The 18,810-nt window shown below is 36.8% G+C and overlaps 2 protein-coding genes across 2 annotated transcripts; one reads left to right on the top strand and one right to left on the bottom strand.

Annotated features, from left to right (window-relative positions):
- Positions 1 to 642: 642 nt before the first annotated feature.
- Positions 643 to 6,518, bottom strand: psmg1 (proteasome (prosome, macropain) assembly chaperone 1). The gene is made up of 7 exons (XM_046860365.1): positions 6,314 to 6,518; positions 3,967 to 4,070; positions 3,559 to 3,716; positions 3,393 to 3,455; positions 2,163 to 2,361; positions 913 to 1,043; positions 643 to 800 (listed from the first exon to the last, which is right to left on the bottom strand). Exons 1-7 carry the CDS (start codon positions 6,436 to 6,438, stop codon positions 723 to 725), a joined length of 858 nt encoding a protein of 285 aa, XP_046716321.1. The 5' UTR covers positions 6,439 to 6,518; the 3' UTR covers positions 643 to 722.
- Positions 6,519 to 10,524: 4,006 nt separating this feature from the next.
- On the top strand, positions 10,525 to 18,176 carry mpzl1l (myelin protein zero-like 1 like). The gene is made up of 6 exons (XM_046861353.1): positions 10,525 to 10,680; positions 13,062 to 13,234; positions 13,662 to 13,872; positions 14,293 to 14,422; positions 15,556 to 15,661; positions 18,017 to 18,176. Exons 1-6 carry the CDS (start codon positions 10,605 to 10,607, stop codon positions 18,110 to 18,112), a joined length of 792 nt encoding a protein of 263 aa, XP_046717309.1. The 5' UTR covers positions 10,525 to 10,604; the 3' UTR covers positions 18,113 to 18,176.
- Positions 18,177 to 18,810: the final 634 nt, after the last annotated feature.

The raw sequence follows: 18,810 nt of genomic DNA, 5'->3' as shown, positions 1-18,810 counted from the left end.
GTACATCTCATGTTTTGGAAATTGTTAACACTATTTTGATTAGTTTTTCACGTGCGGTTTTTTTTTGGTTGTTATATAATTGGTGGGAAAATGCCTGATGTGTTTGATCTTGGTTCAATTTGTACATCAATAAAATCCACAGATGGTAATCTCAGAATGACTCACATTTTTATTACATTCTTTACTGAGCAGGGAATGAATGAACCTAGCACAGCAGGCTGATGTTTCCCAGAACAGCAGACTGATTTTGCTACTGCTAATCAACTTTTTTTTGTGCAAGCTTTCTATATCTGGAATTCAGATGTATTTGGAGTTATCAATTAGTAAAAAATATTAATTACTAACTACATATAATCATGAAGGAATTAAAGCACGAAAACAGCCCAACTTTATATCCTTTTAGAGCCTCAATAATTTCGGCACATTTTGTTTACTATCAAACCTTCCAGTGCCTTTTAATGATTATACATTTTTTTAATGGATTTCTTTATTTTCCAGAACACAGAGAAAGCATTCCGATTTCCACGAATGCTCTTTAATGCAACTGGAGTTCGCCTCAGGAACAGAATAATAATTCATATTTTGCGCCACCTGCTGTACAGATAAAAAAAGAATCCTAGAACTAATAAAAAATACACATTGTCCCGTTTTTACAACGTGTTTAATGGCCATAAAAATACATAACAAACAGAAAAACAATGTACACCTCCGAGGGGCTTCTTCTAGGTGTAGAGGTTGCTTTGTGGATCATTAATTGTGGTTAATTTCTGCAGTATTTCCATATTTGGACTTGTTTCCAGCTATAGGAAAAACAGAGTGAAAGATTAGTAAACATAAATATGCATAGTAGGAAAAGAAAAAATACAAATCGGGTTTTTATTTAAAAAAAATTAAAAAAATAAGACCCCTTACCTTCACCCGTGTGCTAAGACATGACAGGGCGAGTTTATAGATCTCCATGGTGATTGAGTCTGGGTGGATAACATCACTGAAACACTGGAAGAGCACAGCCGGTAAGCGCTGAACCTGACACTGATTGAGCACTACAGAGCAAAACACACACACAAACACACACAGGCATGTCACTGAACCTCTCCAAACTCTTTAAAATCACTGTAAGCAAGCCTGTGATGTAAATGACAAACGATAAACATATGGCAGCTCATTATACTTTGTAACGCTGATATTATTTTGTGATGCTGTAACATAGTAATTATAGGATTAATAATAATAGTACATTAAAAGAACGAGCAAATACCACAAAATGCGACATACAGGTGAAGAGAAAATGTCTAGAATAAGGGTGGGCTCACAGTTTTCGAACTACAGGGTGTTCAAAAGGGTGCATGAAAAAAGGAAAACTATGTATACTTCATTTTGTATTTACAAATTACAACATATGCTCTACATCGAGGTAGCATGCTTTTACAGACTTTGCTCGACATATCCGTTTGCCAACAAGTTCCCATCTGCTCCTGACTGAAATCAGTGATCATTACACGTGCCTGTATCAGCATGCTGATATACGAAACACCAATAGATGTACGTACTTTTTCCTTAAAATTAACCAAGTAGGCAGAAGAGCGGAACATGTGGTGACTGGATATATCTGCAATGTCTGCTTTTGTAATCTACAAATCTGTATGTAATTAGGCCCAGAATGACTATATGCAAACTAATGATCATGATGTCTGGTTTGCTGAATCGTAGAAAGAACATTCACCAGAATCCTCTACAGTATTAAAGAAAAAGAAAAACCTACTTCATTACACATTCTCATAATCCTCTGATAGGGTTTACAATGTCTGACATCATGCTGAAAAACTGAACTTTCTTCCCATTTAAAATTGGAAATAATACTCCAAATATTCCACTAAATATGATAGAAAAGGGACCATAATGTTTTGTACAAACCAGTAAGACTGATTTCCTGCTCAAATGTAGAGTCATTAAAGCAAAACAGGGACATAACAAATACAAAGAATATATGAATATATATTTAATTTAAACTCCAGTTAGTCAATACTCTCAATCTGAATGAAAATTGTTCTGTTACGTTTAAAACAATGTTCACAATTTGAAAACCTTTGTGCAAGGCAGTGTTTGGCCTTATGTGTATAATGAAACATTGTTCTAGTGAGTGTTTTTCTTGTGAGCTGTACCAGCAGCAGGAAGCCCTGTGATGATGTTGGGCTGCTCTAGCAGAGGGCAGGGCAGGTTATCTGTAAAGGCGCTGGTCTTCAATGCACGCAGGAACGGAGCAGAATTGCCGTTCATGTAACTTGGAGTTTTGTACTCGGTGATTGGAGAATCGCACAACACTTTCACAGTCAGTCCTCTGCTCTGTATGCTGCCCAAAACCTATAAACAGAACAGTAAGGTGGGGGGACAAACTAAATGTACACCAATCGAAAAACTGTCTAGAAGGGTTTACTTAACAAATAATCGTTTGAAGAACAAATGAAATGATGTCGTTTTGTGGCTTTCACTATGAATGTTAACCCTAAATAAATATACCCTATTATATAACCCTATTAAATATATGCATTTAAAATGTCTTTTTCTACCACCAATATAAATCGATCATTTTCATGACATCATTCTGCACTTTTCAGTGGATTTTTTCTGTCGAATTAAATCCTCCAATATTGAAAATGAGCAAAAACACCTTGACGAATTTGCACTCTAGAGCACAAAAAAAAGATCATGTCAGCAAGCATGGCTAGTAAATATGCTGTTTGAATTAAGGCCTTTTATTCAGTTTTCCATCAGTTAATTGGTTAAAAGTGCAATGGCTTTAACCACCTACGACCTGGGTGTCCACATGCGTGGACATTGTGCACAATGGTGTCTTTATTGTTTTCTGTAGATACAGACCGAGTGTCCACATAAGTGACATCATTTTTTTCCAAGAAGAGCTTCATGTTCAAAGAAAATATATGGTTATTATAATTATTGGTTCTTCCTAACCCCAAATAACTGGAAGAAATCTAAAATGCAAGCCAAACCAAAGCTCAGGTCTTAGGAGGTTAAAGTAAAAAAAAAAAAGAAAAAACCTATGAGAGAATCCAATGCACAGTTATTCTTTGGGCTCAGGTCCATACTACTAACAGTCACTGTGCTGTAAAGTAGATTAAATGCTACAAGCTATTTAAAGCCACTTGACATGTTCTGCTTCATGAGGATGCATCCCCCAGGAGGCTTTTCTTGAAAAATATTAAATATGTCAACACTTGTTGGAAACGAGGACCTATCTTAGCTTCTAACCCAATCTTTACAATTAACCTTCGAAAACGAGGAATCTTCATAAAGAAAAATGAGATTACAGAATCCAGAAATACTTTTTAAATGTAATTTTAAATAATAACAATAATAGACAGACTAAAGTGTACCTTTTCAGCCCACTGGAACTGCTGGTCTTCAGCAATATAGCAAGTACACTGGCAGAGAAGAACCTGTGGAAAATAGAAAGAAACCACTGAAACACAAAGATTTACTTGGTCAAATGCCTAAGTGTATGGACAATGTCAGTGTGTGTTTGTGTGGGTGTGTACTCACATTTGGACAGCTCTTCTGCTGATAGAAAACACAGCCTGGTTCTCCAGGAAGGGGAGCCGTATCTAGGCGAGTGGAACTGCGACTCCTTTCGTTCCAAAGAGACACCCACCCAACTTGTGTCCAGTCCTCAGAACTGAGAACGTATGCAGAGACAAAACCTGGCCCCAGAGACACAGTAAATCAGATACATAGCAGACAGACCCATGCAACACAACACCCCCTGGAGCCTTTTAGTATCAACCGAAAGACAGATAATGAAGACTGATTTGAAAGAACCTGCACTGTGGCAGGAAATCAACTAATTCAGCATCAAAAGGTTCCTTACACACAAAACCACCATGTAATGTCTAAAGTGTGGTTAATGATTCAGCATTGCCTGTGGCCAAAAAATAATTAAAGGGTATTTACCTGCAGCATTTGGTCCTACTGCTATAATCAGATCAGAACACTTGAGCTTTCCAGAGCTCTCTACTGCTTTTGAAACCTCTGGACACCACCTGGTATGAACCTCTCTATGGAAAACAAAAGAAAAATCATTTCTCTCGTTAAAATCATTATTGTACATGGTATTAAAAAGTGAGGTAACCATGTGTGACTGTTCTTAAACACCATGAGCAATTTTCTTTTTTTTTTACAAAACACAATTAAAAAACTGTTATTTAATCTCATGTATGCCTTGTATCTTTATAAAAAAAATTGTCATTAGATTGGTTCACTGTTTCTCCCACTAACATCCCTATGGGGCAGCCGTTCACTCCATGAACTTTACTTCATTTATGTACATCTGCACCGAGTCTCAGTCAGTAATCTCCTCAATAGTAGGCCTGTTGCTATTGGAATCTGTGGAATGTGGAAATCCTCAGGTCAACTCAAGAGCAACTCACTTGCCAATTACAGTAGAAGAATTCCACACCAGGGAGTCTGTGCTACTGTTCCCAGATCATCACTGAGCCTCACTGTTTATCAGTGCACTTGACAGACATCACAACCACTGGTTGTTACTGCAACAAGATGTTCCAGGATAAAATGTGTTGTAAAATTTTTGTCAGCGCTGTAATGTCACTGGACACATAGACATATATTCCATATAGAGGTGGGTTTTCCTTCTGTTATTGTGTCTTTCAGGCACATTGGTGGTCTTTCAGGTGATTGTCACAGCTGCTGGTGGTCAGGAGAGGAGAAACAGGATGCTAGCTCTATATGCAGCTGTCCTGTAAACACCAGAAAAAATAATAGGGTTTCCTGTCATTCACAACCAGTATGAATTCAGCAGGAACTCATTCGGAAGGTTTCAGGGAATGATGGCCGAAAGACGTTTACATTATGTTGAGTTTGTCAAGGGTTTAAATTGATATTACAGGCATATGGTTGTATTTTTTGTATGGGTGTACTGCTGTGGTAGCTCCATGGTTAAGGCTTTGGTTAACTGATCAGAAGGTCAGGGGTTCAAGTCCCAGTATTGCCAAGCTGCAACTGATGGGCCCTTGGTGATATAGGGTAAGGGCCCCCTGTGTCCCCTGTTTGCTCCAGGGGTGCTTCCTATCAAGCTGGGGTTAGTTAGTAGGTATACACTCAACCTCAGATTAGTATAATCTAATAAGGTCTTTTGTTTTTGAACCTCAAGGGGGAGATGTTTTTCTTTCACTTCAAGGGGAATGTTTTTCATTCAGCTCAGGATAGAGGTGCTTTTCCACTATGGTTTTGAAGAGTGATTATATGTTACTACATGGTTACTCTACCCTGTCACCAGTTTAGTTTAATCTTCCTCTGACCTCTCTTATTTAAATAGTGTAACTCATTGAGAAAAAAATTTGACAATATTAAACAGAAACGAAAATCTTGAACCTATTGAGGTCTGGATTAAAAAATAGATTTAAAAAAATCAAAGTTAAAAATATATATACATATATAATAATTACAGGCTGATCCATCTTGAATGAATATCATCTCGGCAACTCATAATGTAAGTAGTGTGTATGACCCCCAAGAGCCTGTATGAACTCTACAATATCTAGGCATGCTCCTTATATCATTGAGGGATCTGATCCCACACCAAGCAGCCACCGTTGAGCTCTTAAGCACGGCTCTTAACCATCTCTGCTCCAAGGGTGCTGTATTATGGCTGACCCTCCACTCTGACCACAGCTTCCTAACAAGCCGGGGGATGCAAAGAAAGATTTTTAATGTACATTAACCTTTTCTGTAGCTGTAGAACTACAATGAATGGACATTTATTGCCACCCAGATGAGGATGGGGTCCTTATTGAGGCTGGTTTCTCTGAAGGTTTCTTCCTCAGACCATCTCAAGGTATTTTATCTCTGTAAAACTGCTTTGGGACAATATCCAGTTTTAAAAGCGCTATACAAAGAAAAACTAAATTGAACTGAATTGTACTGTATTGAATAGCGCGTGCAGAAGCAGCAGCAAACCGAAACCGAAACCAAACACTAGCTAAACCCAAGCATGCTCTTGTGTTACACCCTCTGCAACAAAGTTTAAGAGTTCTGTTTTAATACTTCAGAACTTCATACAGGTTCTACAATCTAGTTTCCTATTACACATTTATATAACACTCTAAATTGAGTGTTTTATCAACTCAAAACATCATTCTCCAGGACCAGGTACGCACAAAGCAGCAAGCTGGACATCAATACTTCATTCCAAATTCAGGCTAATTCAGATACAACATGAAGTCATTGTGAAATTCAGACTCATCTGGCAAACTGATGAGCTAACAGAGAACAATCGGCCCACCTTTTCTCTTCTATTTTGCGACGTATTTGGAAATCCTCATCGTTTTCCTCCTCCGCGTCATCGTAATCATCTTCTTCGACTGCTCTGGAGTACACTGATAAAACCTCACCAAAGAATGTGGCCATGTTTACAAAAGTCTCATGTAGCACCTCTTAGCTAGAGGATGCAGCCGGATTTCTTCTTCTTCTTCTTCTTCTGAACGTGATCTAGCGGAGTTTCAACTAAAATATGTTATAGCGCACCCTACTGGACCGGATCAGTGACTCGAAAAGGACAAGGGCTTCCTGAACTTTAATCTCCCAACCCAGAAATAAAAACTCTACATTACAGAAATCTGTAATCGTAATCTTCAATAAAAAAAAAAATCTTTATTTCTCCTGGAAGAGAACACAGCATTCCCCCAAGGGAAACTAAATTAAGTAATGGATAAGCTATATAACTTGTGTTTATTATGTATTTCTGTTTTATGTTCCATCTCATCTTATTAATAATTATTCTTTTTTTTTTAAAACAAAAAATAAATGAAAATAATGAGTCAGTACACTGACATTAAGATTGTGGAAGGCCCACATATGGGATTTTTTGGTCATCGATTTTAGCTTGGAGTTGGTGTCCACCATCCTTTGGCCATTTAGAGAACTGAGTTTACTTAGGCTTAATGCCAGGCCTTTTCAGAGTCCACTGCATAATTTCTCCCCGTTCTCTTCTAGACTAAGTCATCTTTCAGATGTTAGCTTTAGTCCCTAGTTATATATTTTCTGCCAATCTCTCTGCTGTCCTTTTAAAACACCATCTGATTTCCTTTCTCTTACAGCACTCATTTATTCCCTAAATCATTCACATAGTTCACAATTCACATTGATCACAAAAGAACAGACTGATCACCTCCATGCCACACTGAATTGAGACAGTAATTAAAGCAAAAGGAGTCCCTACCAAGTATTGATTACATAAACACTAAATGAGCCTACTTTCCCGAAGGGCAACAATTGACTAAAAAGTATTTTTTATTATTGGTCTTATGAAGTATTCTAATTTTTTGAGACTGTGAATTGGTGGGTTTTTGTTAAATGTGAGCCAAAATTATCACAATTAAAAGAACTAAAGACTTAAACTACTTCAGTCTGTGTGCATTCAATTTATTTAATACATGAGTTTCACAATTTGAGTAGAATTACTGGAATAAATGAACTTTTCCACGATATTTAATGAGAATGCACCTGTATAGTTTTTTGCTCATCCAGCTCAAGGTAGAGATGTTTTTCTTCCGTTTCAAGGTAAATATTTTCATCCATCGTATTGTGGAAATGTTTTTCTACTTAGCATAGCTGTGAAGAGTGAATATATGTTACGATATAGTTCACTTCAATTCAGTTCAATTCAATTCAATTCAATTCAATTCGATTGTCTCAAAGCAGCTTTACACAAATAATGGAGTAATAAAGATTGTATATATATTTGTTCCTTATAATTGTATGTTTGTCCCTAATGAGCAAGCTGGTGGTGACTGTGACAAGGAAAAACTCCCTGAGATGGCATAATGAAGATCCTTGATAGGAACCAGATTCACGAGGAAACCCGTCCTCATCTGGCTGGCACCAAATGTCTATTTATTACAGTTAAATGTTGTTGAGGTGTGCAGTGATAGTTGACTGTTGACATTAAGTACAGTCTAAATCCATCCTCAAAGCTCCTGTGTTGCTCTGTAATTTCATGGATTTCCAGGCAGTTTATTCAAAACTATCTCCAGCTGCACAGAGTGTCCTGCACTCGAAGAGAACCCCATCTGGAGACAGGGCGCTGGGACAAAGCAGACAGTTCTGAGGAGAGGAAAGGGACAGAAACACTGGTTACTGGTATGTCAGAAGCATGTTTAACCCGATCAAGAAAGAGAGAGAGAAAAAGAAGATGGGTGACAGGGAGAGAGAAATATGGATTGTTAAGTATCCTTATTGTTGTATTAAAGTTAAAGACACTGTGCTTTTGGGGACTTCGGCAAGACGCGTTATGGCAGCATAACTAAAGGGGAGAGCCAGAAGGTAACACAGACATGAGGGATCTCTGGGGATAAGAGACGGCCCGCCACACCACTGTCAACAAACCTAAGCGAACGCGTAAGAGTGGGTTGGTAACAGCATACAAATATCCCAGTTCATCGAACACTCTATATTTAGGATCCCTCCAGATCTGCTTCTTTACCTAAGAAAAATCTATTGACAAAAGGCTTAACTAAATAAATGAGTTTTCAACCTAGACTTGAACACTGAGCCTGTGTCTGAGTCCTAAACTCTAATTGGAAGGCTTTTCCATAACTGAGGGGCTTTGTAAAAAGAAACCTTTTGATCTAAGAAGGCGTGGTGCATGATAATGGTACATAAGTTCCTATAGTTACTATATTCTGCCTACTAGCTCAATTTAATCTTCCTCTGACCTCTCTTATCACCATGCCATTACCACTCAGAGATAACTTACACACTTAAACACCTTTTTGAAATACTTAGACCATCCCATCTGTGTTCAACATCCTTTCCAATAGCTTTTACACAGTATCAGCATTAATCTATGCTTTGCGCTCCTGTAACATTATTGGCTGAATGGACAACTGCAATAATGACGATTTATACAATCGTTCTTGCTCGAAAAATAATAGGAAAACATTTGATCTCAACAAATGAAATATTTAAGTTGTACATATTTACTTTAATACATTGTGCAATTCATTGAAAATAAAAAATAATGTGACAATAATGTGTAAAAAAAAGTGTGACTTTATTCTGGTACTCAACAGCAGATGTTGCAGGCAGTTGAGCTACACGGTGCTGGGCTATTAGCACAGGTCCCGATAGAGAATGTCAGGCCCACATGGAGTCTCTTTCTGTTCTTAGTTGGTCAGAAACGTGCACACAGGATGTTTGTTAAGGAACATTCAATTAAATACTAACTCAAGTTCAAAAGCAATTATCATGTAATTGTTATTGCTGAAGGGATTTTAATTAACCACAAATAAAGCTCGGGTCTTACTTTATTATTTTCTTGACATTTACATGGTTTCATTTGCTTGCTGAAGCCATGGTCCACAAAGAGCTTACGAAGCATGTACCAAATCTTAGCAAACTGTATTGAGAAGGATATTTTAGTATTCATTTCCAAAATGGAGGTCCAGTGATATTTGGCAAGTACTCATCACTCCCTGGATTGTACAACTATAGCTAATATTCTTCACATATCTAAAAGCACATTATGACACACTTACAATTTAAATGTATTGCATTTTGCAGACACCGTTATCCAGAGAGACTTACTACTGAGCAGTTGAGGTTTAAGGACCTTGCTCAATGATGTAAAGATGTCTGAGAACTAAGACATACCTGATCACCTGATCATCATAATCTTTTCTCTGCTTGTGTTCTATATGGTGGATGTTCAGTCTGGATACATTCATTAGATAGCAAAATGTGAAATTCTTTTATATCAATATATTGAAATGATGTAAGGTCCAGTTACCAGCATGACACTAAAACATGTAGTAGTAATGGCTTTAATTTATTTAAGTACATGTCAGAGCCCATACTTCTGTACTTTAACTTGAATGAACGAGTGTAGTCAGCATGTCTTTTAAAACATAAGTATCCGTACATGTACTTGAGTAAAGGATGTGAGTACTTTTGCTGTCTCTGCCCCATATCATATACTGTATCAAAAGAGAATTGTGTGCTAATATGCACTATTATTATAAAAAGCTTGAAAATAAAATAATTGATGTATACAAGCAGTAGGACTGTATTTTATCAGTTAGGGTTATTATAGTGTATAAATTACTGTAGTATTACTGTAGTAAAGGTCTGGAACCACAAAAGAGGAAGTTTAAACAGCACCCCTGGGTAATCTGGAATAAAGCAAAACTGCAGCTTTAATTTGTGGTGGGGAAAAAATGGTTTCCTGGTGGATAATGGGGTTAAGATTTTGGTTTGTATATGACAAATGTTTTTTTTCCAGTTGAAGTAACAGATCTAGTTAAATGCCATAAAATCCCAGTAAAAGCATTATTTAGTAAATACGTAACTAAATAAGATACAGAAATATATCCACAATTCAAAGTTAAACAGCTGTGTGTTCGTGAATTTATTAATGATCAGATCATGAGGGTTGTAGAAGACAGACTGTGGTCATTGTCTGGGGTCTGTATGGGGGGCGGATGGAGCTGTTGGAAGCACTTCCGGTCGGCCGGATGGCGTAAACACAGAGAATAGGAACATTAGCTGGGAGCTCTACGGCTTCGGTGCTCTAAAGGATGGAGCCAAGGCTCTCAAATAGGTCTTATAATCGTGTCCAGTGGCTTTGCAGCTTTGCCATATGCGCCATCATAGGTAAGTTCAGAGGAATAGCAGAAAAAAGGACAAATCTTTAACGCTCACTAGCGAGATAACAAGATTGTGTTCCGCCTTGAGTCACCGCGAATCAGATACAACGCTAAGCTAAGCTAGCTGCATTGTTGTCTCGCTAGTTCCATACTTCATAACTATTCAATAGGATTATAGTCGTCGTGTCTGTATGGTTATGTCACCATTTAAATAATAAATATGTAATGAAATGTAATTTTATGTTGGTTACATCTATCCAAGAATGCATGCTAATACATAGGTACTCTAGGTAGCTCGGGAAGTGGCGGTTTCCTCTGTCCAGTTTCTATTTCTCGTTTGTGCATTATGAAGTGGAGATCATTTACACTCATCTTTTATCATACACTCAAATGTCCCTAGTCGTTTAGTGATTATGGTTAGCTAACCTGTTTATAGACGTGGAAAACACTTAACACAGCTTATATAACACTAGGTTTTTACCTTCCCACCCTCAATACTGCTGCCGAGTATTATATGTAAAGTCATGAACGGTTTTTTTTAGTGTTCAATCTGAAATCATCATCATTCACTAGCCTTCTTGTATGTGGGTTGATCCCTCAAAACAGTGGGGAAAACATTTTACAATTAAATTAAACTATCTAATCAATTCGAAGTGTCTTATTCACACCAGTCTGAATCAGAAGTATTTAAGTCTTGGGGATCAGTAAATATTGTACATGTCAGGGATCTGAAACACATTTCACACGTTAGACTCGTTATATTATTTTATTATTATTTACATTTGTTGGGTCCATGAAGCATGTGTTTCTAAATGTACTTTCCACCAGCTAGGTCCAGTTTATAGGTTTGAATGATCTATGCAGCAAAACACTGCAAATCGCAAAGACTGATTATATGAACTAAATGTAATATATGATATTGGTAAATTTCTGAACCTCTGGCAATGCCTTAAGGACACAATTTTACTGTCCAACATGATTTTAAACCTAAAGGTTTACTATACAGACAGATTTCCAATCTCCGCTAGTAACATGCATGAGTTTTTTCCAGGGTTAGCTATAAAAGTCCTAGACAAGTTTGGCCTGTCCAGAACTGTGGACATTGGTCTCATCATGGTGGTATAAATGTTCTACGTCTCTAAGAGGTTTATCTACATGTTGGTGTACAGTATGAACTTGTGTTAAGCGTGACCAGTCTGAGTGTGCAGTTCCCTTGCCCGTGTAATGAGTCAGGGCACTAACTGTATCAGCAGTGTCTGCTCATTAGAAAATCTCCTTTGGTGTGCCTTTTAGATGTGGTCCGCTATTCAACTCCATATGTTTCACATGCAGCCGTTTTCTATTTATCCTTTTTTTTGGATGCCCTTTGTTCCATGAGGTTGGCCACGCCGATTTTTTTTTTTTTCTTCAGTTGGAAATAAAAACATTGTCAGTTTGGGTTGGGCAGTTGGTGTCATCTGATATGAGTGTCAGCATTTTTGGCTGCTTTCATGGCAGTCAGATGCTCACAATTGCAGTATTTACAACAGAAAGATGTTTTTAGTTGTTTCAATTAAAGCAGCAGGATTAAGTTTTTAACTGGTTTATTGACTTAGCTAGCACAAACATCATACAAATACTATGATTCAGAGCTGCTTCTCAGTTCCATAAAAACAATTCAGTCATGGCGCTTGGGTGGAAGTGTACATACATGCCCTACACAAGGAAATGACATAATTCACCAAACAAAATTAGTGCACAGTGGTTTAAAGTAGCTTGGGTTAGTGCAAGCAATAAAAATAGGTGTCTGTGAGTGAAAGAGGGTGAAATTCCACGATCGTATGCTGTAAAAATCATAACCATATACAGCTAACAATTTCAGTTTACAAATCATAAGAATTATACGTTTGATAATATTCACTTTAACATCCATCTGGCATGGTTTTTTTTCTGTGTGATTCTTTTCTGACCACCCACTTAATTCCACAAGAGAGTCAAAATGTGGCCACTCCCATGACCACTGCCTATATTTGCATTGAGTAAAAAGTTTGACCCAATTTATGTTTGTTATGCAACTCTTTATTTTGTGCTATTGTTTTATATTATCGAGATATCTACACTTATCAATGCTTTCATCTTTAGGTGTGTTAATCCATTAACCAATTGACAAATTAAACAAATAGTCATTACCATACATGAAAATGTTCCAGGAGAACAACAATTGGGCTTTTTAGCAAAGCCTGTAACTTATATTTTGCTCTTATAAATGCTCTTCATTGTTTTTTTTTTTTTTTATTTTTTTTATTTATTTATTTATTTATTTTTTATAAATGAGTCCAATGCTTTTTTCTTAATGATTATTAAAATAAATGTAAATTATTATTTTTTTTTACTTTGTTACTATCACAGGTACATATCCAGTTGCTTCTATAGAAGTGTACACTCTCAGTGAGGTGTTTGTAGAAAATGGAACTACTGGAATACTTAAATGTACTTTCAAATCGAATCAAGTGATCAGCAGTCAAGCATCAGTGTCCTGGTCTTTCATCCCAGAGGGCTCTTTGGATTCTACTGGTGAATCTGTAAGCATCTTTATCCCCCCATGTATTTGTGGTGCTATGTTTAGAATTGTAAACAGGAAGAACATGAATGGAACCATAGTTTCTGTCCATAGACACACATAGCTCTGTAGTGACTGTTCATACAGCAGTTTGTTAAATGTGTGTAATATAAATTATTTATATATATATATATATATATATATATATATATATATATATATATATATATATATATATATATATATATATATATATACACATATACATATACACGTACGTGTGTGTGTGTGTGTGTGTGTGTGTGTGTGTGTGTGTGTGTGTGTGTGTGTGTGATTGTATATGTATGAGAGAGAGGTGTGTGTAAATTGTTAAGCAACACAATTATACTCGCAGAAAAACCAAACATTGATTTAATTAACTATTTGATTTGACACTGTTTAATTTTTAGATTTTTCACTATGCTGGTGGTAAAGGGTTCCCAGGCAGCACTCAGTTTAAGAGCAGAGTTGAATGGGCAGGGGACCTGAACAAAAAGGATGGTTCCATCCGTGTCAGTAAGATGCAGTTCCAAGACAATGGCACTTACACATGCGACGTGAAGAACCCTCCTGATATATCAGGCAAACCTTCACTCACTAAACTTAGAGTTGTGAAGAAAGGTAAGCAGTGACCTATCATCATATAAAAAACAAGTAGAATTTAAACGTGTTAATCTTGCATGCACATAAAATGCATGTGCACTTAAAAAAAAAAAAAAAAAAAAATCATGGACACCTGATACTGATCACTACAACAATGTGTGTCTTCTGACCTCAGCTTTACCAAACGCCTTTAGGATGAACTAGAATCCCCCAACACACACACACACACACACACACACACACAAAAAACCAAAAATCTATTGGAATTCTTCCAAATAGGTTGAAGGTGGTATAACAGCAAGGGGGGGGGACTCAATTTGGACAGGGCATATAGGTGATAATAGATAAACACATAAAGGTGTGACTGTCTGGTGTCCACAAATTTTTGGAAGATCTGCTTCTTTCATAATTTGAAGATTAATCTAATCCTGTTTACAGAGTCCCTGCCTCAGACGAGCCCTGCAGTGATTGTGGGCGGTGTCATCGGCGCAATAATTGGTGTCATCATCATCGCCGTAGTGGCATATCTGTTAATAAGAGTAATGAGGTCCACCCGCGACTACGAAGGGTAAGTTACACTAAGTTTATTAGGAGCTTATTAGGGTACATTTCAAGTAGGTTTTGATATGTTGTGGTTGAATTACTAGGCTGTGTTTTGTATTGTGTGTAAGACATGTTTGTGCACAGCGTCAAACTGAAGTAAAATGCATGCCTTTGGGATAATGATTTAACTACAACTACTGTTGCAAAGGTCTGTGTTGCTCAAACATTCAACAAATCAAAGTGAATGACCTCTGTCTGTCCTGCTTACATGACTAACAAGATGCACCGGAGCATGGCCTATTGCATTTATTAGTTCAATACTATGTGATGAACCCAATAACTTACTATAATATTCTAACATACTATAACATTCTGTAGCCTGGGTTAACTGTAGGGCAGATTTACTAGTTTTCTTCTTGTTTGTTTTCTTTCTTTTTTGTTTAACTGGTTTGTCTATGGAACTTACTTTTAGACCTTTAGACCATACTTGTATAACTTGCCATTCTGATGGTTTCAATTTTTACATCCAGTGTGAACATTCGAAGTTTGTAGTTTGAACTCCGCAGGGTGAACATGGCCTCTTTTGTGTTTTCATGTGCATCATCTTGCAATTTACATAAACTTGTCCTTCATTAACACATTCTCTTTTCATTGTCTGACCTGCCCCTTTTCTGTTGTTTTTTTACCAGCATGTGCACTAACCCACATATCTAAAAGCATACCAAAAAGAAATTAGTGAAACAGTGAAAGTTAAAATTGCCAAATATGGAATTGCTGCAACACCAGAGGGAACGGCATAATAAACTCTGCACAACAACTTTATAATACCCTGTTAAAAATGAACAGTATATATTTTGGAACATCATCGTATCATCCATTCCTGATTTAGAAAAAAAAAAAAAGCAACAGAAATGAAATGGTACAGGAAGTTTATGCTATAGTTTGCTAGTTTGCTCATGACTGTTTGTTTTTCATTAATCACCGTTGCTTTTCCAGTATCTCCATGTTGCTTTACGTAATTTTATTTCACCATATTGCTGTTTTTCTTCATCTTTGTCTCTTCTTTGCATTTGTGTGCCTTCTTCCACCATTCGCCACCGTCTGTGCATCATCGTCACCCGAATCTCACCCACATGCACTCGCTCCTGCTTGCCACAGCTGCACCTCCATAGAGAGTGTAAGCACACAGGCAGCTCGGCCGGGAAAGAAAGCTGAGTCAAGCACAGAGGGCTCACGCTGTAGCAGCCCCTCGGCTCCAGTACAGGTACGAGTGAAGCTGTGTGCATTAGAGAAAATGGGAACTGGACTCGTTGGAATGTTGAAACAAAGGTCAATTTTTTCCATAATCAATTTTTGCGAGAAATTTCATATAACTTAGCACTACATTATTATTCTTTAATTATAAATGTGTCTGCACAAGGTTCCCACACTGTTCCACTTTCTATGTTTTTGTCCTTTCCATTCACATAGTCCTCATGTAATGTCATTTGTTGCCCATATATTTTTTTTTAACTCAGCAGAGGCATGTTGAAGCGGTGTAGTATGAAGAAATACACACATTTCTATTATAAGACTTATTTATTGAAAAACACAATTGTATATATTTATTCTAATAGTGTACAGAGAAAGTGCAATGTAAAAATCAGATACATATCTAAATATACTTTTGTTTGTCGTAAAGTCGGCTCTTTTTTTTTTACAACCCTGAGTCCAAAAAGCTGGAGGAATTGAAAATATTTATTTGCATAAAAACCAAACAACAACAACAAAAAAACCTAGATTGTTTAAACTGAGGAAATGTACCATAAAAAAGTTGGTACAGGGACAACAAAAGACTGGTAAAGTAACAAGGACAGGGACAAGAGCTGATTTTAGGGCCCTCAGGCAACACTGCATAAAAGACAGGGATGTTTCTATAAAGGAATTCCATGCATTAGCTCAGAAACACCTCCATAAATCTTTGTCCATGAACATAGTTTGCAGCGTCATTCACAAATATATGTTGAAGCTTAATTATGCAAAGAAGAAGCTATATGTGAACATGAATCACAAATGCTGCTGTCTTCTCTGGGCCAAAGCTAATTTAAAATGGGCTATGGCAATGTGGAAAACTGTTCTGTGTTCAGATGAATCAGAATTAGAATTGTTTTTTTGGAAACCATGAACACCATGTCTTCTGGAATTAAGAGGGAGAGGAACCATCTGGCTTGTTATTAGCGCTTAGTTCAAAGCCTGCATCTAATGCATCTAATTGTATGGGGTATGCAGTAGTGCCTGCAATGGGTAGCGTGAACATCTGGAAAGGCACCGTCATTGCTAATAGGTATATAGAGCATTTAGAGCAACATATGTGTCTGTCCAGGAGATGCCTTTTTCAGGGAAGGCCATGCATATTTTACCAAGAAAATGCTCACCGTATACCGCGTTTATTTCAGTAGCACAGCTTCGTAGTAGGAGAGTCCAGCTGCTGAACTGTCATTCCTGCATTGTCGACCTTTTACCAATTTGAAAACGTTGCTGCGTCCTGAAGCGAAAAATCTGACAAAGAAGACCCAGGACTGTTGAGCAGCTAGAATTCTGTATCGGACAACATTCCTCTCCCAAATCTTCAGCACTTGGTTTCTTTAGTTCCCAGATGTCAATGGACTGTTGTTAAAATAAGAGGGGATGCTACACAGTGGTAAACATGGAAATCTGTCATTTTGTGGCCAGGACATTCAAATTATTTGTATTCTTACCTAAAATGGTACATTTCCTCAGTTTTCAACATTTGATCTTCTGTCTGTGTTCTATTGTGAAGAAAATATGGGTTTATGAGATTTGCAATAATCACATTCTGTTTTATCGACATTTTACACAGCGTCCCAACTTAGCAATAAGGTTTGTATGGACCTTGTTAGCTGCTGAATACTGAAATCACTATTTGTGGAATTGTAATGGATTGTAATGTATATCCATCGTGTATATAAAAATAATCAGGAATCTATTTTATTAAGTGAGTAATCTAACAACAGACCATGAATTCTTATGGATCTTGTGGTTAGAACATTAAAGAAATTAAAATGTTAATTAAAAATTAAAGTAGAAATTGCCTAAAGTGAGTATTATATTAGTATTTTAATAACATCCTATGTTGCTTTCATTAGGTATGAGACAAACCTGAACAAGATTAAAAAAATAATAATAATTTAATACAACAAAGACAAGATGGTTTCCAAATATCTGATCATTTCAAAATTCGTATTGTGTATTATTGTGTTCAAAATGAAATTATTACTGTAAGAGGTATGCAACATGAAGTTGCTGATTTACAGTGTCTTACTTCTGTGTAGACCACTTTATTCATTTGGCTTTCTGCTGTCAAAGCAATGTGTGGCGTTTGTATATGTATCATTTCCAGACACATTGCATGTTCCGTCAAATCTGCTCCAATAACCTTACTATGTATAGAAACCAAAGGTTATTTGAGACACTCCTTTGAGATTTGAATGGGTATTAACTGATACATTTTTACCTTTTATATCTTATATGTATTTTCTGTATATAAATATAACCATTATACATCAATGTTTGGTATTCCCCTTTTTATTTCTTCTTCTCTCTTTTTCTCTTTTAACAGGGCCCGGTGATATATGCTCAGCTCGATCACTCTGGCAGTAAGAGCTCCTTCCACAAGATGGAGCCTGTGGTATATGCTGACATCCGTAAGAACTAGAATGAAAGCAAGAGAACAAACAGTAGTACTCATTCTTCATGCAACAATACAATTTTTAAATGTCCCCCCTAAACATTTAATGACTGACATCCCATATACTGGGAGGCTTCAAGGCTCGGATTTAGTACCGCTCCAAATGCAGTTACTAATTCATTCCCCTTATACTGAATCTGTGCATGTTGCTAATTCCACGCACCCTTCAGATCTCTCTGAACTGAGGTCCGAAAAATTCAGGTACTCCAGGTCTACTGCCATTGTGCTTTAGCCCGCTGAAGAAATGCCACATTGTGATGATATTAATATATGTTGTGAATTTCTGATTCAGTGGGTTAATGACACATTCACAATACAATACACTGTCTTACTGATTTAAGCTTAAGTAACAGCAAAATGTCCCGACCAAACGAGCCCTTGATTCATAGAGACCAATCTCCAAAAACTGTACAATATGTGTCTGTGTGCTTTGTTTAAATCTTAGCAATGCTTTTCAAGATTAGTAATATCTTCCTAATTGTTTTGAATAATGCTAACAGAAATGAGCAAGTTTTCAAAGACACACTTTAAGCTCAGTCCTAACATTTGTATTGAAATCAGTGGGAAAAAAAATCTTCAGTTTTGCAGCATGATGTAGGACCTAATATATGTTTTTTTTACATTACATTTACACTACAAACATTCAAAATTATAATTTTTTTTTG

The sequence above is a fragment of the Silurus meridionalis genome, chromosome 11 (assembly GCF_014805685.1).
Source record: "Silurus meridionalis isolate SWU-2019-XX chromosome 11, ASM1480568v1, whole genome shotgun sequence".
NCBI classification, from domain to species: domain Eukaryota; kingdom Metazoa; phylum Chordata; class Actinopteri; order Siluriformes; family Siluridae; genus Silurus; species Silurus meridionalis.
This window is presented reverse-complemented; position numbering and strand designations above follow the sequence as displayed.